Source organism: Strongylocentrotus purpuratus, unplaced genomic scaffold, assembly GCF_000002235.5.
Source record: "Strongylocentrotus purpuratus isolate Spur 01 unplaced genomic scaffold, Spur_5.0 spur5_scaffold_1, whole genome shotgun sequence".
In the NCBI taxonomy this organism is placed as follows: domain Eukaryota; kingdom Metazoa; phylum Echinodermata; class Echinoidea; order Camarodonta; family Strongylocentrotidae; genus Strongylocentrotus; species Strongylocentrotus purpuratus.
In genome coordinates this window covers 45,673,220-45,695,530 of record NW_022145594.1, presented here as the reverse complement: position 1 = coordinate 45,695,530, position 22,311 = coordinate 45,673,220, and the positions used below count along the sequence as shown (strand labels likewise).

Here is a 22,311-nt window from a genome sequence, read left to right as displayed (position 1 = left end):
ATAGTGTTTTCTCTACATTTTAAAATGCAAAAACCTCTGGTTTCGGGGGGCTTTGCCCCTCGACCCCCATTAGGGGCTTTGTTCCTGGACCCCCAGCCATTGGGTATGAGTCTGCTCGCTACGCTTTGCAAATCTCCTCTTTTTTTAGTTTGCTGCACTCACATCCCTGATAAAAACATTAACTGTAATAAGTAGTCCTAAACAACAATTACCAGAATGTTTGAATTTATGTTTTTTTTTACCCACAATAAGACAATATACTGTAATTCTTGGTGACAGTACATTTTAGATTTGATAAAGATAGAAGGATAGGTTAGTTATTCCAACAGATGAGTAAATGTATTTCAAGATTTAAGAAGAAAAGAAAAAAAAAAAATTTGTCTAAATTGCAAATGGTTGATTATTTGGTCATATCTTATCGAACCATTTGCATGAAAGCTAAAAGTTTTACTTCGTAATTCAGTTCAGAAATGTATGACTTACCGTTGACAAGAACATAGTGTCAAGTACAACAATGCATCATCTAAAGACTAAGGAGTACAGACTATATTCATACAGTATTCATGTAGCATCATTATACATGTACCTCGACTTTACTGTTTGTAAATTGTAGTTTAAAAAATAAAATAATAAATCATGGTTCTATAAATTTATTTTCTATAGCATTGTTTTCTAATACTTGTGCCTATCTCAATTTGTAGAGATTGGATGAGAGAGTGAAACAGAGATAAAAGAGGGAAAGAGAGTGGGGGGGGGGGAGCGAGTAAGTTGGTGGGGAAAGATGGAAATCGTGCCACACAAAATTGATTTTAGAATTTAGATGAAACAAAACATTCATGTTCATGACTTACGAATGAATTAATATCAACATTTTCCCATCTCTTTATATTATATGACGGACTGCAGGCATTGTGTCTTCTCAAAAGACTGAAATTTACACAAAAATACTATGGGAAAATTTTCAGGGACGTAACAATGGGTGACATTTTTGTGAATATACATGTAGTTCCAAGAACTTTCATTTGTACTTTGGAATAAATGTTACATGATTTTTAACTACCGTAAGTTCTAAGTAAAGGGTGTAAGTGTAAGGGCAAGAGAAAGAGAGAGAGAGAAGGGGGGGGGGGGACAATATAGAGATTGAGGGGAGAGAAGGAAGAAGTTCAGTTTCTGCCCTTTCATATGACACCTCAATCAGGAAAAATGAGCTTAACTTCGATTCATTGACGATCAGCCATACACGAAAGACTTCATGCATGGCTGATTTGCAACGAAGCGGAGGTAAGTCTTTTGTCAATTCTGCTTGTTGCTACGGCAGTCAGCCAGTGAAAATGAACTTTTTGAATCAAATAATGGAAATGCAAGCATCACTTTAAACAAACAGAATTTTGTTATTCGTCGCTCATTTTTCCTGATTGAGGTGTCATATGAAAGGGCAGAAACTGAACTTTTAGAAATATGATTTTCTCTTTGAAATTCAGATACAGTGCGCCAAATGACTTTCTGGTTCCCTCTCTTCAAATTGATTATTATCACTCATGCGTGAAATATGTATCATATGAGTTGCGTCAAATAAAAGAGGAGGATCTAAGCTTTACAAATATGTGTCATTTATTAATTCTAATTGTGATTAAGTTATGATAAAACATTGATAATTCTCGGTCTCGCTTTTTTTGGACGCACTGACCTTCACTATGAACATGACTGACAAAGAAAGCGGACAAAATATACAGTTCCTCAGGTACTCAAAGGAACATCCCTTCACTGCTATTATGTAAAATTGTGTAGAACAGGTGTCACATGCATATTCACCTTTTTACATAATAGCAGTGAAGGGATGTTCCTTTGTCTACCCGAGGAACTGTATATTTTGTCCGCTTTCTTTGTCCGTCAGTTCATAGTGCTTAGTTATAGCTCTATGATTATTACATTCAATATTTTCTTTTTTTTGCATCTTCAAAGATACCTTTGTTCACACAGCCTTGAACTTTTTCATTTCCGGTGAAGCGATACAGCGTCGGATCGGTATGATTTACTCATATTTTATTCTAATTGCGAGTAAAACATCAAAGTCGTTATATATTATGTACATTCTAGACTTGATATAGAACTCGTTTTTGTCATAATGAATATGTAGCATATGTTATTTAAGGTTTAATTGACCCGCGGCCGCGACGGCTGCTGCTATAATTTAGTATATTAAACTAGCGACAGCGCATACAGCTTACACTGTTACAGCAGCCTACGCGATGTTTATGTTGCCAGCCCCCTGGCCTGGCCCGGCCCAGCGCCACGAATGGCCACGGAGCACCGCGGCGTGTTGCCGTCTAGACCGAATTTTTCTGTCTCTTTCGTTCGTTAGCCTTTGATTTGGGTAAGGTCGGCTCTCTCTTTAGAGACAGAACAGCCCTATACGCTTTAGTGTACACGCGTTTGTGTAAAGAAACGTTACACAAAACTTGGCCAAACTTGATACCTAATTTTGATATTTTACGGGATGCATATCCGATGTATTTAGACTAGATCTAGACCCTATAGGCTTGTTCAAAAAGAGCTAGGCCTACATGCTTAACTACTTCGGTTCCACTTACCAACTTGACTACTTGAATCCGTTTGATGGTCCCTTTTCAGGAAATTATGGGTCGAGATCGACATCCATGAAGAAAATCTTGCAGCCGGGTTGCGTATGACGTCATCTATCTTCTTCTTCTTGATTTGTTTTTGTTTGGCAATCAGTCACAGTTGACTATTTTTGCCACACACTATTTTATGAATTATTTATATATATACATATATGTACAATTTCATGTCATAAATGACTATTTTTAGGATTCTTTCTCCTTCCATCCTCTTTCCTTCCTCTTTTTTTCTTTTTAGACTCTATAACTTTTTTTAGAGAGAAAATTCAATAAATTAATAATTTTGGAAAGAGACGACGGCCTAGCAAGTTGTGAATAGAAAACGCCTATAAACTAAAACTAAACGTACGTACTTGTGTTTACGCGCACGTGCGCGTTCAAATATCACCTCACGTATGCACATGTGTACTTCGCACTTACCCCCACCCTTTTCAAAATGCCATCTTACCAGTCTTTGAGGTATATTTCGCAGACTTTCGGTTTTAACCTAGGTCACTCCGGCATAGGTGAGGGGTGCCAGCTAGCATGTGATGTTGGAGGTGATCACCGAATTGTTAGAAAAGTAAATGGTCAAATTAGTTACAAGTATTGTGGGCTTTATTGGTGCAAGAAAAAGGAAAAGAGAAGATAAGAAGAAAAAAAAAAAAAAAAAAAAAAACTCAACAATAATTTAATTGTTTTGATACAGCCGCTTTGTTATTAAAACGAAGCGAACTATTGCTTTTTGTTTAACTATTTCTGAAAGTTTAAGTAGTGTCATGATTTCCTGTGGATGTGTTAAATCAGTTTCTACGAGTAACATAGCTCTTTCTATTATGTACTTTGGGCATTCAGTGAGAAAGTGGTTTACAGTTTCAGTACGTCCTATGCAGTTATTGCAATGGCCTGTCGAGTGTATATTCAATCTGAAGAGATCTAAGTTCAAACCTATCACTCCTATTCTTAATCTATGGAGAATACTTTCTTCAAATCTGTTCAACTTACATTCATATGGTTGATTTACTGTAGGCAGTATATGTCTAAGAGATCTATCAGAATTATTCCATCTGTCTTGCCAGAGTTTTATATACTTGCTGGTAATAATACTCTTTATTTCAGAAAAGGATAATTTATTACAAATTTCAATGTTATTTTGTAAAGCAGATTTTGCATAAAAATCTGCCATTTCATTTCCGTGTACACCACAATGGCTAGGAATCCATTCTAAGTGTATGTGTTTTCCTTGATACGATAATTTTGTACTTAATGTAATAATTTCAGTTACAAATGTAATATCTTTTTCATCCTTTATGGCGAGCAGGGCGCTTACGGAATCACAAAAAATAACAATGCCAACATACACATTAATGTTCTCTAGCCAATTAAGCGCAAGGACAATTGCAGCCAATTCGGCTCTGAAAGATGAGGTGTGATCCGCCAATCGTTTGGCTTGTTGAAAGGAGAATGCTGGTACATAAAAAGAAGCAGAACTTATTCCAAAACTTGGAACCTTTGACCCATCTGTATAGATGTGTAGTTGTATTGGCCATTTGGTACTGATCAATTCTAAACTGCGTTGACGTAAATAAGATGGGTTTTCATGTTTGTTCACTATTTCGCTTAATTCTATCGACACTTTTGGAGCATTAATTTTCCAAGGGGGGAAACTAGGTATAGTGTAAGGTTCGATAGTACAATGTTTCATTAGTTCTGTTCTGCATCCAAATGGCTTGTTATTCTTTTGGAGCTTCAAAAGTTCCATTTGCCAGCTGGGCTTAACGTTTAATATGACAGGGTGATCTCGATGCATTTCAATCTTTTGTCTGAATCTGTCCGCCAGCATCTGTCTTCTTAAGTCTAAGGGCATTTCACCTAGTTCAACTTGTAGTGAATCTAATGATGTAAGAGGAAGAGCTCCCGCACAAATTCTCAAGGCTTGATATTGAATGGAGTCAAGTGATTTCTTTATACTTTGAGCCGCACTGTCATAGGCTTCACAACCAAAATCTAATAACGATCTTATCAATGCTCTATATACCATTAGCAGGGATTTCGAGGAGCTTCCCCATGTAGTCCCAGTAAGGCACCTAAGAATGTTCAGTTTCTTTTTACATCTAAGGACTACGGCATCTATGTGCGTCTTCCATGAAAGTCTTTTGTCAAATATAAGTCCTAGGAAATGCTTCTTTGATTGAAATAAAAGTGCGTCGTTGTTTAATTTCAGTTCTGGGTATTTTGCTTTATTGTTTTTAGTAAATAACACTGGAAAGGATTTACTCTGTGAAAGGCGAAAGCCCCATTTAGTAAACCATTCACTCAATGTGTTCAGATAGCACTGTATTCTGTTTGAAATAATTTCTATGTTATTACCTGACATCCAGATGACACAGTCATCAGCATAAATAGATGTGGTGATTAATTCATCTGTTGGAATATCACTCATCATGATATTATACAATATAGGACTTAAGACACTCCCCTGGGGGAGGCTGTTGTACATTTCATATAATTTTGATTCTTCTTTACCAATCTTTACTTGGAAAGTCCGCTCTTTCAGATAGTTATAGAGAAACTCGAGCATATTACCTGTAATACCATGTACTGATAGTTTGTAAATAAGGCCTTTGATACAAAGTCTGTCATATGCCTTTTCAATATCGAGAAAGATTGCTAAAGTATATTCACCAACATTAATGCTTCTTTGGATGGCATTCTCTAAAAGTACAATGTTATCCGTGACCCCACGTTTACTACGAAAGCCAGTCATGAGGGGAGGAAGTATATTGTTCTTTTCTACATACCATTGGAGTCTATTCTTCACAATCCGTTCTAGTATCTTGGCAAAACATGAGGAAAGTGCTATGGGTCGGTACGACGATACCTTTCGGGGGTCTTTATTCTGTTTTAACACAGGTATTAGGATAGAGTGTTTCAGACTGGGAGGTATGCTACCCGTATCCCATATCAAGTTCATGACCTTTAGCATATATTGTTTTGCTTTCTGAGGAAGTTTTTGGTAAACCTGATAAGGGATCTTGTCTTTTCCAGGAGCTGATTGTTTACATGTGTTTAGAGTTTTTTGCAATTCAAAAAGAGTGAATGGTTCATTCAAGATATGCTCCATTCCCCGCTTCAGTGATTTCGTGACTTGTTGCTCAACATTTTTGTTTTCTTTTATTTCTGGACATTCTTTAACATTACTAATTGATTGGAAGAACTTAGAGAAAGCCTCAGTCTTTTCACTGTTACATGTGATTTCTTTTTCATTTTCTATCAGGACTGACATGTTTTTTGTTTTTTTGACAGATACCCCCTTTAACCGTTTAATGGTAGACCATACCGCTGATTCTGGTACAAAGCGGTTGAGTCTTGAGCAAAATTCTTGCCAGTAATTTCGTTCTGCTTGGCGTAGAGTTTTTTGTACCTCTGATTTTTTCTTCAAATATGTATTTAGATTTTCTATTGAAATGTGTCTTTTTAATCTATTATTAGCCCTGTTTCTTTCTTTGATACTTTGTGTACAGTCTTTTGTCCACCAAGGTACAGGGTCATGTTTTTTCTTTCCCCTCTGGGGCATTATTTCTTTAATAGTCTCTGACAAACTTTTCATAAAACATTTATACATTTTCGTAGGGTCGGAATAGTTGCCACTATGTTCAATTTTATGTTCACATTTTTCGGCAAAAGTGTTCCAATCAAAATTTTTAAAAGACCAAGTTGTTTCCTCATGTATCTTCTCGCTGTTGCTGTTTACTTTCCCTGCTCGGTCCAATAATATCTGGGTGGAGATGGGAAAATGGTCACTACCAAGGGTGTGCCGTAAAACTTCCCACGAGCATAGGCAAGATAGTTTGGGGGAGGTGATGCTAAGATCCAAACATGACATTTTCCCAGTGCGTGGATCTATTCTGGTTCCTCTTCCGTCGTTTAAAATTATAAAGTTATTGTCATGTGTGAAATTTTCAATTGTGTGCCCATTTTGGTCTATCTTTGCACTACCCCACACAGGATTATGTGAGTTGAAATCCCCAACTATAAGGAATAGATTGTATTCTAGTTTGTTAATCATCCTGTTCAAAACAATCTCGTTTAATTTTTTGCAAGGGTTATAGAAATTGATTATGGAGATTTTTGATCCAGCAACATGAACTTTAATATGTTGTATTTCGAATTCTTCGTCATTGACAGGATATTCATAGTTGATGGAATCATGTACATAAATGGCACACCCTCCTTTAGATTGATTTTCCCTGTTTCTAATAAAACATGTATATTCAGGGATTTGCAATATTCTATCATCATTGAACCATGTTTCCTGAACACAAATTAAATGGTACTTTGCATCTTTATATGAATCTAAGTATTTTATAAGTTCAGGACCGTGATTAAGAAGTCCCTGCGCGTTCCATTGTAATATGGTTAGCGCTGTCATCATCATTACTATGCTATACCAGTACATCTTTAGCGTCATGTTTTACTCTTTGTTTGAGCAGTCTCTCAGCTGCCACTTTCACTAAGGATGAAATCTCCTTCTCGGATTTTCCATCCGTAAAAGTGAGAACAAGTTGCGTAATGAAAGAGATTATTTGCTCATCACTCATTAATGTTACTAGGTTACCTCGAGGGAGGGCTTCTAGTTTTACTTCAGTTTTTCCATCCTTATCTATTAATTTACTGCTCTGTGCGTTTTTTTGCAGCGGGGTGTTCCAGGGCTGGGGATCAAGTTGCGGGGTGGCGTTTTCAGGGCGGATTGCTGTGGATGACCTCACTGGTCGGGGAGGAAGAGGGAGGTTATCTGAGTTGACATTGAGGGAGGGATGTGATTCAGGGAGGTTGGCTTGTGGTTTCTGCTGTGCTTTTTCTTGCTCCGACTGTATTTTTGCAGCTTGTGCGTATGAAAGATTGTTTTTGACTTTTACTATTTGTATCTTTTTGGCTTTCTTAGCTTCAAGACAGCCGTCAAAGGCTGCTGAATGGTTCCCACCACAATTTATACATATCGGTCTTTCTTTTCGGTTACATTCCTCAAATTTGTGGTCTTCCCCGCATCTGACGCATCTCATCTTTGCTTTGCATTGAGCTATGCCGTGGCCGTAGCGTTGGCATTGAAAGCATGTTATTTAAGGTTTAATTGACCCGCGGCCGCGACGGCTGCTGCTATAATTTAGTATATTAAACTAGCGACAGCGCATACAGCTTACACTGTTACAGCAGCCTACGCGATGTTTATGTTGCCAGCCCCCTGGCCTGGCCCGGCCCAGCGCCACGAATGGCCACGGAGCACCGCGGCGTGTTGCCGTCTAGACCGAATTTTTCTGTCTCTTTCGTTCGTTAGCCTTTGATTTGGGTAAGGTCGGCTCTCTCTTTAGAGACAGAACAGCCCTATACGCTTTAGTGTACACGCGTTTGTGTAAAGAAACGTTACACAAAACTTGGCCAAACTTGATACCTAATTTTGATATTTTACGGGATGCATATCCGATGTATTTAGACTAGATCTAGACCCTATAGGCTTGTTCAAAAAGAGCTAGGCCTACATGCTTAACTACTTCGGTTCCACTTACCAACTTGACTACTTGAATCCGTTTGATGGTCCCTTTTCAGGAAATTATGGGTCGAGATCGACATCCATGAAGAAAATCTTGCAGCCGGGTTGCGTATGACGTCATCTAAATCTCATCCCTTCTAGTCTACGCCGAAGGCAAAATGATTATAACGGAAAAACTGTGCATGTCATTACGAACTAATAGCTTGTGCACAGGTTTTCCTTCCATAAGTAGTGCAGTGGGGCTTTAATGTAGTAGACCAACAAATCGTGCCTTATTTATTCTGTCCTTTTCTTTTCTCTCTCGTCACAGCGTAGATGCCTGAACCATGGAAGGTAATTACCCACCTGGTTTCTACTGCACTGACAGAAATCAGCAAGAAAGACATTCCCAACAACATCAGCAACATGTTGCACCCTACCCCTTGGACCTACCATACCACACAGCCTCACAGCATCAGCCTGAGTTTGTAGTCGATCAGCCTCTCAGAGCATTCCCTGCACCACACACTGGCCCTGGAGTGTCTATATTGAGCTCAATATATCATGGTAATAACTCAAGAACATCAATGTTTTCTTTGAAAGTCTTTTTGCTTTTGATTGAATTTGATGCAAAAAGATATACTGTAGGAGCCATTGCTGATTAGGAAACACCTTTATTTAATTGCTGCTGGTAAATATCATCTGTTTTGAGCCAGAAGAGCATGAAACAATTTAACCATCAAAGCTTTTCTGGCTTTTTTTGTATCACACATTAGTCAAAACATATTCATTCACGTGATTGGTAATAAGAGCTTCCATTTTACTTTTTTAGAGGGGGGTGTTTCCAAAACTGGTCTATACCTTTTAATATTTGTAAATTTCCCAGTAATTGGCCCTTTAGGTTGTGAAAAAGGGACCCTCTCACAAGTTTTCTGCATTTTGTTTATGTTATTTTGTCAAGCCTTTATTAATTTGATACTACTTTCCTTTAAAATCCTAGAGCAGTAGAATTTATACTTGATGTTGGATAGTTTCTGCGCTCTATAAATGTATTATTATTATTATATTATTATTATTAAAAGATTCAACTCCTGTGCTTCCAAACTCAAATACCGTCCACCAAGCTCACCATCAGCTGCCAGCCACTCTGAGAGGTCAGAGGATCAAATTAGCAACTCAGTCAGCAAGCTATACCCCACTTATCACAACTCATAATCCACTTTCCGACAGCACCACACAAGGTAAATATCTTCATGCAAAAGTGTCGTCATTCACCATGTTAAAATTATGTCGTACACTTAAGGGGTTAGAGACAGCTCATGTTTACCTCTCACTATTTCACAATTATTTGTTTACTATGTTGTTTTCTTGTAGTGGTTGACCTTCAGAGAAAATGAAGATAAAAAGAAAATGTAAAAATATAGCACGGTTAATGTTCATGTTGCATCCCCAAGAGTCTTAGCTTAATTGAAACACAGCCAGACAATCATCTTCCTTTGAAAATTTTTGTTTGGAGCCAGAAACTCACATACCTTGACACAGAGTCAACATCGAGGCTCTGATCAAACAATTCTTTGTACAGTCAAACCTGTCTACAGCGACTGCCCAAGGGAAACAAAAAATGTGCTTGTTGTAGACAGGTTATCTTTGTAGACAGGTTCCTTTAGTACATGTTTCAATGAGAAACCATTTTTAAGGGAAACAAAAAATGTGCTTGTTGTAGACAGATGGTCACTAAAGCAGGTTTGACTGTATTTCTTTTGCCATTTTTTTCTTTCACCAGGCCAAACACCCATAGCACCACCAGCTCCTTCCAAGCCATTACATTCCAAAGAACAGAGAAAGCAGGACACGTCCTCTTCATCCCAATCTAATACAAGTCCTCCAGCCTCTGCTGTTGAGCCATCCCTTCTTGCTGCTCTCAATCTGAAAAAAAGCAGAATGCTATCGTCAACTCCAGAACTTCCGCAGGGTCTCTCCTTTAGATGGACATTGGAGGGTAAGGTTGAGGGAGTGGTTGCCAAGGGAACGGTAGAGAAGGGGTCGGAGTTTGGACCCTACCCAGGATCACTGATGAACGAGGAGCAGGGTTTGTCCAAGGATTCTACATGGGAGGTTAGTAATACAACAGAAAGCGTTTTTTTGTACCGGTAATAATAATAATACAGTCAAACCTGCTTTAGTGACCACCTGTCTACAACAAGCACAATTTATGTTTCCCTTGTAAATGGTTACTCATTGAAACATGTACTAAAGGGGCCTGTCTACAAAGACCACCTGTCTCCAAAGACCCCTATTTGTGTTTCCCTTGGGCGGTCGCTGTAGACAGGTTTGACTGTAATAGTAATACATGAGATTTATAAGGTGCCAAATCCTTGTAAAATAAAATGCTCAAGGCGCACTTGTGAAACAAAACAAAAGAAAAAAGGAGATCACATAAAAGCATCTGCATTATAAACAAAGGAACAGAAGTAATATAGAACATACAAAAAATGCAGAACAAATAACTATATGCTGAATTAAACATATACATTTGAATATTATTATTAATCACTTTAACTGATCTGCTATTACAAATTCTTGATACTTGATCCCCATCTAATTCCTCAGCAACAAAAAAAATATGACTTGTCTGTAATATGTATAGTGTATTACACAGAGAGCTACAATATGATTGCCATCATTTCCTTGGCAGAGATTGGATTGGAACCACTACCAGTCCTCAATCTTTGTAATATACTCTCAGCAAAGTCAATGAAGAAAATTAAGATTGTTCAAGTTGAAGTCTTGTTTCCAAATGACATCCTAACACCTGTAACGGCATAACCAGTCTATTTTCTTCAATAGTCCATCATGCATTTTCAAATGCCCCTATTTCTTAAACATCCTAAATTTATTATGCATTGTCTTTTCTTTTACTTTAATGAATCAATTTGATTTGTGTAAATCTTTATTTAAAATTGTTTACTCTAACTCATAGAAGCATATTATTAAGGTTGTCATTTGAAATGTTGTTTTGTAAATAATCTGAAATGACAACATAGCAAGCAGAAATGTTATTATCAATTTGTAAATGTTATCATAACAACAGGTTTGCATCTCTGGTCAAGTATTCTTCTACCTCGATGGACGTAAAACCTGGATGTCTCAAGTAAGATGTGCTCAGGGTGAGGAGGAACAGAACATAGAAGCCTACCAATACTATGGGGAGATCTACTTCAAAAGCATAAAGGTCATTGAACCAGGAAGTGAACTGAAAGTGTTCTACAATGCGGAGTATGCCAAGCGTGTTGGAATCCATACAAAATTGAATGAACTCCGTTTCAACCGCGGTAAGTAGAATACATTCACACTTTCTAAACTCATTTCAAGTGACCTGGGGGTGTTTCACAAAGACTAAGATCAATTTTAATTTGGACTTAACTATGGCAGGCCTTTCATGCCACTACATCTTCTAATTATTCTTGGCAATGGTTTCTTAAGGGACGTGCAAATCGTGGTCACAAATCTACAGAATTTACCTGTTTTGATAGTTCATTATTGAAGCAAAAAATATTATCTAAAGATCATAATAGAGAGACCAGTAGTGAGAGCAACCAGTGGCATGAATGGCCTGCCACAGTTAAGTCCAACTTAAAGTCGATATTAGTCTTTGTGAAACACTCCCCAGGTGACCTGATATATCAACAACAAAAAATTCTCTATGTAACCTCATAATGCATGTACAAGTATATAACTAAATCACTTCAGCATACTTCATTGTCTCTTTATTGAAAGTGAAAAGGATAACCAAATCAGTTGAATTACAAATATGTAAATTAAGACTACCTCTCCCCCCCCCCCCCCCCCCAACAAAATAAATGAAGTGGACCTAAATCATAGCCTTGATGAACCCCACATACATATTTTTTGGAAATTGCAAGGGTTCCTTTGAAATTACTTTAAGAATTTGAGTTTTTCTCTCAATGTTTCAGATGCACAGAAGTTCCAGTGTGGTATGTGTGAGGATCTGTTCACATCGGCTAAACTAATCCTGAGACACATGCGATGTGAACACTCCCAGGACAGAACAGAAGACCTGTATCCCGTGCTGATGTGGAAGAGGAAAAAGAAGAAGAAAGCGTTGGAAACTGAGAATAGCTCCCAGGAAGATTTAACCATTGAGAATAAAGTTAGTGAGCAGGGTGATCTAGTATTCAAGTGTAGAACTTGTGAGAAGGTCTTCTCCTGCCATGGCAGGCTAAAGGAGCATGAGTCATTCCATAAATTCAGCCAGGGTCATGCTTGTCCTGTTTGTGATAAGAAAGAAACAAATTCCAGAACCCTTGCGAAACACATGAAGACGCATGAACCTCTTGTGCTGAAGTGTAAGGAATGTAACCGTATCTACAAAACAAAGTCTGCACTTCGCAAGCACCTGAATGAGTTTCATGGTCATCAGTGTCGAATCTGTTCCGAAAGGTTCCCGTATATGACAGATTGTAAGAAGCATGAGCAGACACATCAAGGTTCAACCAAGAATGGAGCACATACAGGAAAGAGTTTGTTAAGTGCTTCATCACCTGAGGAACCAAAGGATATGCTTGGTAAAACTTCTAATTACTACCAACGGCCCTTCAAGTGTCGCTATTGTCCAAAGAGATACAGTTTACGTAGCAGCGTCAAGACCCATGAGAAAGAGAGACACACTGGAGACCTAGTTTTTAAGTGTCCTCATTGTCCAAAGGTTTTCGGTAGAGAGTATCGCCTGATAGATCACCTTCGAAGCCATGAAGAGAATCGTATGTACCGTTGCAAGCTTTGCCCCAAAACCTTTGGATCGGAGAGCGCTCTCACCAACCATCAAGGAGAACATACCGGACTGAAACCGTTCTCTTGTGACATCTGCAGTAAAGGGTTCAGAATTAAGAAAGCTGTCCAAGATCACAAGCGACGTATCCACCAGAAACGCCAGATGCGCTTCTTTTGCTCCGTCTGCAATAAAGGATTCGCTGATAAAGGGAATTTTACTAAACATGAACGTCGCCACAAGGGTGTTCGGCCGTATGTTTGCTTAGAATGCGGCAAGGGCTTCACGGCAAAGTCGTGTCTCACAACTCATATAAAAGCCATGCATACAGCGGAGAAACCCTTCTCATGTGAGCTTTGTGGAAAAACTTTCTCTCTGAATCAGAACTACACGTATCACATGTTCAGGCACAAAGAACAGGGAGATATAAGCAGCATACAGCAATGAATACAATTCTCTCTCACTCATTCATTGTTTGGTGTTAACAAGTCTATTGGAAGCTTTATGAAGTTCACCATGTTTGAATAGTTGTGAGATTACTCCAAACTCCAAATAAGAAAATTGATCTGAGGCAATTCATTGCTATTCACTCTGGATCACACTTAATTTTCTTTAATGAAGGTATGCAATGCACATTGGATTAAATTGGTTTCTTGTTGGACTACCTAGTATTGTTAAGGCCCTTTTAATTTATAGGGTAAATAAACTCTCCCTAAATAAAATAAATATATATGTTGCTTGGATCGGGTTACTCCTGTCTCGGGACCTATGGCACAAATAAAGACTAACGGATGATCTTGTCTGTGGTAGGGTTGCAGCTAATGTGTAGGCTTACGTTACCCCCCCCCCCCCCCCCCCCCCCCCCCCCCACTCAGTGTTATTTAGGGTACACATATTTTTGAAAACACCCCCTAAGCTTTAATTTAGGTGTGCTTGTAATTTTTCTGTAAATTTGAAAATGAAATTCACAGAAGGTATGGTATTTTGACAACAGAGATGTCTAAATAGCAATATAGCATTAGGCCAAATAACTAAAATAAAGTGTTTTTCATCCTCGCCTGCCTCCTTTTTGGCCGCAGCCTCCTTTTTTAAAAATTACTATTAACTATTCAGAAGAAAAAAAGCCCCCCGTCCCCCCCAAAAAACACAACAACATGTGATATACACTTTGTTTAAAAAGCTTCTTAAGTGATACAAATCATTTGTTTCATCATACATTGCATCAGTATACTCACATAGCACAATATCTGTGAATAAATAAGCTTGGCCAGCTATAATTAGCATGGCAGCCATCTTGGAAGAAAATAGCAAAAATAGTAACGCCCTACCGCTTCCTTTTTTTAAACGTCTAGACGAGAAACATGTTATGTTTGTTATCTGGCCTTACTGTTTGCTGCAGCATGTCATGGAAACATTAAATGCTTAACAGTTAATTTCAAAGATATCTGATTACATTTAAACTTTAAAAGTTAATATTTAAATTCTACAATGCAATCGCATTTTGAGAGAAAATGGTTGTGATGCATCGTAATTGTTGTTTCAAGTGCAGGCAGTAGAAATTGCCTCTTGTATTGAAAGTGCTGAATATGTTTATTCTCTGAATATTCTTTTATTGTTATTATACAAAGTACATGTAAAAGAAAGTCAGCATCATATTTTGTAATCGACTTCAAATATTTTGATATCATTGATGATAGTGAAACCAGACTTGGTCTTACGTTTTTGATGTCTCAGACTTTCTTTCTTGTTCTCAACCTGGAATTATAATGGCAAATGTTGGTTAAAAACACTTCTAGTCCCACTGTTTTTACTTGTCAAATGATGCTAACTTTCTTTTTATTACTGGTAACTATTGAACTATAGCCGCTATTTGTTTCTGTTGATATGAGCTGATGTTATCTTATATTCAAAATCATGTTTCAAACTATCATGAAAGAAATGATATGTAGAATCTGTAAGAAGAAACTTAGAATGATGTTTATGCTTTTGATTTTGTCTTGAATATACTTCATATCTGTATTTTAGACAATTAGACTGTATTTCTCACTATGGTGCATTACCAAAAATCTCACTATTATGTTAATGGTGATTAATAAATGAAATTTAAAAACTAATGTGTTGGTTATTTAGCAGCTATTAGTAAATAGTAATACATCTGCAATGTACATTGTTTAACATTTTATACATGACAACTCCAAAAAGTATTATTTTGAAAATGTCTGCTTGTTTTGTAATTTTCAATGTACAGTATTCATGTGTAAAAGGAAATATGATGGTCAACATTAAATTGAAACAATGCAAGTCTTTAAAAAGAAATTTTGTAAGAGCTTCGAGAAGAGGGGTAGAGAGAGAGAGAGAGAGAGAGGGGGGGGTGAAAGAGGGAGAGAGAGAGAGAGAGAGAGAGGGGGGCAAATGAGGGAGAGAGAGAGAGAGAGAGAGGGGAATGAGGGAGAGGGAGAGAGGGGGGGGGAATGAGGGAGAGAGAGAGAGAGAGAGAGGGGAATGAGGGAGAGAGAGAGAGGGAGAGAGGGGGGGGGATGAGGGAGAGAGATATAGAGTGAAGAGAGATGGAAAAGGTACGTATGAAAGAGAAAAGAGAGAGTGGGTGAAAGAGGGAAGGTGTGAGGTACTAAGAGAATGGAGTGTACATTTAAATATGATTTGAGTTTAAGCACCAAACCAGATTACAAAACGAACAAGAAAAAAACACTTCACTTTTTTTTAATCCTTATTAATTAATTTATTTTTGAATAGGAGTGGTATTCTGTATTATGTTAGGGTAGAAAAACAATGTTAATTTTCATCAATCATAATTAGGCCAAGTCGTTAGTTAATACCTGAAAAAGGGCTTGCTGTGATAAAGCTTAAAAAAAGTTTCGCAATAAGCAAATTATTATTTATCTAATTATGAAAAAATAATTGTTAACCCAGGGCTCATAGAAAGGATTGAGGGGGTTTGTCTATTCATGTTGGATACCATTTGGGCAAGACTTGATAAAAGCAGGGACCTATAGGGCCACCAACAAATTATGTTCGGTAACTAAATAATTATAAAAAGGGTAATGGTTGGGCATCATCCATATATAAATTAATAGATATGATACACTTTTTCCTCATGATTTGTACGACAAAGAATAAATATACATATTCACTGAGGAGCAGAGATGAGAGGTGCTTAGAGCAGCATGGACATGCTTAGAGAGAGAGAGAGAGAGAAAGGTGAGATTGAGAAAGAAAGATAAAGCAATGTTCAATTTAGAAATTTATCGTTGAAAATTTGCAATTACTTTTAACAATTCTTTGGGATTTAAACTAATGAAATAACTTTAGATTTTTCATGCTTGTTTGTGATGTATCCCGGCGAAGTTACTGAGCTGCGTTTTGTTGTCTTTGGATTCGTGTAACGTATTTCCTTTTTTATTTGTATCATTAAAAATGCCGTAAATTCTAAAGCCAAGGTTTCTTTTTCGTGTTTCTGATTTTGTGGGATAATTTTGCAGATTTGCTGTGGAAAAAAACGGCATATGACTCCATATGATTCTCTGAATTTGGTAATGCTAATGACGGTAATTATAATTAGATTGATACCTAGCTATTTTTCATGTTAATTTGTAGATTTTTCATCCGTATGAGAAACAGCTGATGCTGCCGAGGCGAGGCGAGGCCGAGCTCAGCCCCGAGCTCCGAGGCTGAGCTGAGCTGAGCTGAGCTACCCTTCTCTCGGGCTCGGGCGGCCGCGGGTCCAGCCTAATTGTACGCCTTGGCTTGGTCTTGGGCGGGCCGGGTCCGCTATGCATATTGCTAGATAAATTTAAGACGGCCATTGCCATTGGCCCAGGCATTAGAGTTTAGACTGTTACAACATACAATGTTAGTGCCATTTTTACAGATGCTCACAATAGACCTAGGTGACTTAGGTCTACTGAGCGAATTACAGACAGTGACTTTCTCATCCTATCGGGCACCTATTTAAACACCCGGGTGGAGAGTGGCAAATGTGGATTGATTAAAGTTTTCTGTTTGTGCTTCTACATGGTAACCGTCCAAATACTTCTTGTTTCTGTACTTCTGTTCCTTTTATTGCTTTCCAATCATAAAAGTATGAGTGATGGAGCCCAATTACCAGCCTGGTTTCTACCTCCCTGAGAGAGATCAACAAGAACATGTACAACATCTACAACCTTCACAACAGCAGCAACAACCACAACAACATGTTGCACCCTACCCCATGGACCTACCATACCACACAACCTCACAACATCAGCCTGAGTTTGTAGTGGATCAGCCGCTCAGAACATTCCCTGTAGGCCTACATCCTGGTGCTCCGATATTGCGCTCAATTTACCAAGGTATTACACTATCTAAAATAGAAATTTATTGGAACTATATGCTTGGTGTGCAGTAAATTAGCCATTCCTGATTTTCTATCGAATATTAAACCAAATAGACTAAAAATTGCAAGCTTATTTCTAGTTTGTATGCTAGTAGAACTTTTTTATTAATTAGTTTGACATGATTATCGAACTAATTAATTGTTAATTTGTACTTTAGTTTGTAAAGAAAAATAGCCCTGCATATTAAAGAAAATGTCCTTTTAACTCTTCAGTAGTTGCAGACTAGTGCGCGTATATCTTGTGTATAATATATGTTTGAAGAGGTAAGATTTCGTGAAAATGTTATAAAAATAAAATAAACTTATTTTACTGTTTTGAAAATTGTCTTTTTTTTGGAAAGATTCTGCTCCCATACTTGCAAGCTCAAGTATCGTTCCCCAAGCTCGTCATCAGGTACCCTTCACTCTCGGAGGTCATGAGGTCAAGTCTGCAGCCTTGTCTGCAAACTATACCCCGCCCATCACATCTTCAGAACCAATCGTAGAAAGCAACATCCTGCCAATCACAACTTGTGAGCAAGTTCCAGGGAGCAACGCAGCACAATTACAAGGTAAACAAAATAGAAATAGCTACCCTGGAAAAACAGTTGTCCTGTCATCCCTGACTCTAAATTTGAGGGGGGCAAAATTATCAAATATTTTGTACTTGAAACTATACTTCAAATTAAGGATGTTTATAATTATCACATTTCAAGAAATATAGTATTTCATCCATGATATTTTGTATGGAGAAATCTTTTCAGCAGTGTGAGTCTGTGACTGATACTATTTTTGACTTTTGAAAAATAAATCTGAGATCAAAGTTAATCATCAATGATTTTGGAATCAAAGTTAATAATCCTTGATTTTGATCTTAAAGGCCGTCTGTACTAGCTTGGCCAGGGGATTAGACTACACAGGGTGGTCACTGACAGATGGCTATCTCATCAACTCAGCTCTCAATTAACATTAAGAAAAAGAGGATCATAGGGTACCAATGGTCAACGATTAGGCATTGTTTTCTATATTGAGGGAGCAAGTAGCTGCAAGTAGTACAGTGGGGCTTAAGATAGTTACTCATTTTTTCTCTCCATAATTATTGATCAGGCAAGACAGATGTTGTACCAGAGCCTTCCAAGCAAACCCAGAGAGAAGAACAGCCAGAGCATCCATCCACCACACATCACCCTAGGGAGAGTCCTCCAGTCCATAACACCTCTGCTGCTGAGCCTCCGCTTCTGGTAGCACTCAATTTAAAAAAGAATCGGATGCTAACATCAAGTGCAGATCTTCCTCAGGGTCTGTCATTCAAAGGGACATCACTGGACAAGGTGGAGGGAGTGGTTGCCAGGGAAACAATTGAGAAGGGGGTGGAGTTTGGACCTTATACAGGGACACTGCTAAATGAGGAGTATGGATGGTTCAAGGATTCAACTTGGGAGGTAGGTAAAACTATATTTTAAGCTGACGGTTGTTAATGTTATCTTCTAACAAGAATTTAAATTAACTAGGTTGTATCCTGTGCGATGAAATTAACTCTTATCCTGCCTTAATGAATACAGCATTAAGGCTAATCTCCATTGTGCCAAGCCTCAAATCCCCTTGTGCCCAGTTAATTTTGAGATAATCGGATTAACACGATGGTACTATCAATAGTGCGTGTGTAACACTAGGCACAGTGCAATGGGCATGAACAATAACTGCTATTACGAATGCTAGCATGCATGCACAAAGCAGATAAGCGGTAGCTCGCTCGCATGAATGTAGCAACCAATCGATAGCGCGCTTGCGTACATACAAAGCACTTTAACGGTAGCGTGCAAGCAACCTTATGGCAAGATATGAGTTAATGTTATCTTCTAACAAGAATTAAATTAAAACTAGGTTGTATCCTATGGGAAGAAATCACAGGAAGATAAGAGGTATACAGATGGATTTCCTGATTTTACCCCTTGTCTACGGGAATCAGGTTGTCCCGCGTTAAGTCTATGGAAATGAGAAAATTCAGTAATCAACGGGTTAATCTGCTTGGCAGAGACTTGAGGAAGACTTCTTTGGAGAAATTTGGCGTACATAATCTTGTTCAATTTTACACAACAGGGCCCCGTATTTAGTTGATATCTATCGCAACTTATTTTATGTACATAAGAGATAGGAGACTGCAAACTTGCGATTGATTGGAGGACTTGCAATTGATTTGGAACAATTGCAACTCTTTGTAAGACGGGCCCAGATCTAAATATTGAATAGTAGAAACTTGTAAATTAAATAGCTATTAGTCAATAGTAGTATTACTAATATCATTTTCAACAACTTTAATGATGAAATGTCTCTGCTTCTCTGTTTGGTTCATGATAGTTTTTCCAATTTCTGAGGTGTCTTGTTCGAATGCACTTGATTTCTATCTCCAAACAAGTATCATTATAATTTCAGATCTGTGTCTCGGGTAGAGTGTTCTTCTATATCGATGGACGTAAGACCTGGATGTCTCATCTGAGTTGTGCGCAGAGTGAGGAGGAACAAAATACGGAAGCCTATCAGATCTACGGTGAAATCTACTTCCGAAGCACAAAGGTCGTTGAACCAGGAAGTGAACTGAAAGTGTTCTACAGCGAGGACTACAGGACTCGTCTAGGTTTTCAAACCAGATTGAACGATCTCACATTTAACCAAGGTAAATAGAATAAATTTTCTGACTCTCCTAAGGTCACTTGTGCTGACCCAGGCACACAGCAATAGCCATGGAAAAGTTCTATACCTTTTTGTATATTTAGTATTGTTCATTGTTACTGGATGTCTATTCTTGGAACTGCTAAAATGGGTATACACGTGCACTTTGTTATTGTATCATATCATTCATAAATATAGCTCCAAGGAGGTACTTATTTTGACTGTCAGAAAGCAACAGTGATAGACGATCAAGATCAATCATGGTTATTGAAAATTTATCTTTGATTTTCCACAGACTTCATATATTTCAGTTTCATTTGTGCCAGTTTAATTATTCTAGATACATTTATTTACAACAAATTATACAATCTGTATCAATTATAAAGAGAATTTTAGAATAATAGACAAGGTAAATATATGTCATTCATGAGTTTAAAAACCTATGAAATACAAGTGGACCTCTGACTCAGCCTTGTGGTACTCCACATTCAATTGTATAATTTCATCTTTTATTGTCTCAGATGCTCAGAAGTTCCAATGCAGCCAGTGTGAGGGTCTGTTCACATCTGCCAAACTAATCCTGAGACACATCAGATGTGAACACACCAGCCGTAGACCAGATGAGATGATCCCTGTGCTGACTTGGAAAGAGAAAAAGAAATCTACAGAAAATGAGGTCACTTCCAAACTACAGCTACAGACTAAAGCTAGCGACCAGGAAGAGCAGGTTTTTACATGTGGAACATGTGAGAAGATGTTTCCTTCCTGCGGCCGACTGAAAGCCCACGAGCTGTTTCATGAGTACAACCAGGAACATATGTGCCCTTTATGTGGTAAAGGACAAACAAATGCCCAGGCCCTTACAAAACACATGACGACGCATGAATCCAAATTACACAAGTGTAAGAAATGCACTCGAAAGTTCAAATCAGAGACCGCACTCAGTAAGCATGAGAGGGAAGCGCATGGCTATCGATGCCAGTTCTGTTTGGAACGGTTCACTAGAAAGAATGAATGTATGAAGCATGAGCAGACTCACCAAGCTTTCAAATCATTACAATCGGATACAAAGGAGACACCAGCAGAAAAGACTGAAACATCTCAACCAATGACAGACGAGGCTAAGGATATGCTTGGTAAAACTTCCAACTATTACCTGAAGAAGCGCCCCTACAAGTGCCGCTTCTGTCCGAAGAGATATATTTCTCGTTGCAGTGCAAGAGATCATGAAAAAGAGGCTCACACCAACGAGGGATCGTACAAGTGCAGTCACTGTCCTAGGGTTTTTACGAGTGAGCGTCGTCTGATAGAACATCTGATAAGCCACGAACAAAAAGGTTTCTATCAATGCACGCTCTGTCCAAGAAGCTTCGGGTCGGAAAGTGCTCTCAGTAACCATCAAGGAGAACATACCGGACTGAAACCGTTCAAGTGTGAAATATGCGGCCGGGATTCCGAGTTAAAAATCACTTCCACGCGCACAAGCGACGCATGCATCAGGAACGACCGCTCCGTTTCTTTTGCTCTGTCTGCAATAAAGGGTTCGCCGATAAAGGAAACCTCACAAAACACGAGCGACGGCACAAGGGCATCAGGCAATATGTTTGCTTGGAGTGCGGCAAAGGGTTCACTGCAGGGACGTCGCTAGCTACTCACATGCAGACTATGCATAGCAAAGAGAAACGATTTTCTTGTGAAATTTGTGGTAAAAAGTTTTCACTGAACAATCACTATACTCACCATATGATCAAACATAAGATACAGGAAGATGCTAATATTCAAGAGTAATAATAATAATAGTGAACATTTATAATGCCCCATGTCTGTCAAAAATGACACTCCTGGTGCAGTTGTGCGGAAATTGTATAATTGTGGGCATACGACCATCAAGTAATTCAAGAACGAAAGTAAAATACACTTATACACATAAGTTAAAGTTTAACATACTTAAGGACATAATTTGCAATAATAGAATAATACAATACAAAGCATATTACAGTAATAAAAGTTATATAAGGGTTGTACAATGTAAGACATAATTAAACAAACTAATATGTCGAGAACAGAAATGTTTTTAACAGAGTAAATATAAATCCCTAATTCATTGTCTGTCATATTGAAATCAGTATTAGGTCATACATGTATATCCTTTTGTCTGTATTGTACTCAAATTTAAACCCAAAGGCTAAGAGAAGGTTGAGTTCTGGGAAAGGGGAAAAACAATTTGTGAGCTTTTCATTTTGTTCATGTTGGTGTGGAAGAATATCATGGAAAAAAATGTCCTCTAAAATGAATGGCTCAGTCTTCAAATTCTCTCATTCGAAATATGACAAAT

General features: G+C 38.1%; 2 protein-coding genes across 4 annotated transcripts; both read left to right on the top strand.

The window, feature by feature from the left end:
* Positions 1 to 1,944: 1,944 nt before the first annotated feature.
* LOC100890990 (histone-lysine N-methyltransferase PRDM9) lies at positions 1,945 to 14,074 on the top strand. 3 transcript variants are annotated; one of them, XM_030978330.1, is made up of 6 exons: positions 1,945 to 2,025; positions 8,477 to 8,712; positions 9,270 to 9,386; positions 9,929 to 10,260; positions 11,237 to 11,477; positions 12,120 to 14,074. In XM_030978330.1, the coding sequence occupies exons 2-6, from the start codon at positions 8,493 to 8,495 to the stop codon at positions 13,379 to 13,381; spliced, it is 2,172 nt and encodes a 723-aa protein (XP_030834190.1). In that variant the 5' UTR covers positions 1,945 to 2,025; positions 8,477 to 8,492; the 3' UTR covers positions 13,382 to 14,074. The 3 variants fall into 3 exon arrangements, with proteins under 3 accessions (XP_030834190.1, XP_030834188.1, XP_030834189.1); XM_030978328.1 differs by having other exon boundaries at positions 9,228 to 9,386; XM_030978329.1 differs by having other exon boundaries at positions 1,963 to 2,025; positions 8,482 to 8,712; positions 9,228 to 9,386.
* A 2,049-nt stretch (positions 14,075 to 16,123) lies between these two features.
* LOC100891891 (histone-lysine N-methyltransferase PRDM9) lies at positions 16,124 to 21,624 on the top strand. The gene is made up of 6 exons (XM_011679966.2): positions 16,124 to 16,500; positions 17,035 to 17,283; positions 17,669 to 17,878; positions 18,414 to 18,748; positions 19,740 to 19,980; positions 20,498 to 21,624. Exons 2-6 carry the CDS (start codon positions 17,043 to 17,045, stop codon positions 21,622 to 21,624), a joined length of 2,154 nt encoding a protein of 717 aa, XP_011678268.2. The 5' UTR covers positions 16,124 to 16,500; positions 17,035 to 17,042.
* The last annotated feature ends 687 nt before the right edge of the window (positions 21,625 to 22,311 follow it).

Excerpts from the sequence above, each read along its gene's own strand:
- LOC100891891 (XM_011679966.2), top strand. The coding sequence starts at position 17,043 with ATGGAGCCCAATTACCAGCCTGGTTTCTACCTCCCTGAGAGAGATCAA. Across the intron at positions 17,879-18,413 it reads CAACGCAGCACAATTACAAG|GCAAGACAGATGTTGTACCA; the intron begins GTAAACAAAATA and ends ATTATTGATCAG. Across the intron at positions 19,981-20,497 it reads CGATCTCACATTTAACCAAG|ATGCTCAGAAGTTCCAATGC; the intron begins GTAAATAGAATA and ends TTATTGTCTCAG.
- LOC100890990 (XM_030978328.1), top strand. The coding sequence starts at position 8,493 with ATGGAAGGTAATTACCCACCTGGTTTCTACTGCACTGACAGAAATCAG. Across the intron at positions 8,713-9,227 it reads ATTGAGCTCAATATATCATG|ATTCAACTCCTGTGCTTCCA; the intron begins GTAATAACTCAA and ends TATTATTAAAAG. Across the intron at positions 9,387-9,928 it reads TTCCGACAGCACCACACAAG|GCCAAACACCCATAGCACCA; the intron begins GTAAATATCTTC and ends TTCTTTCACCAG.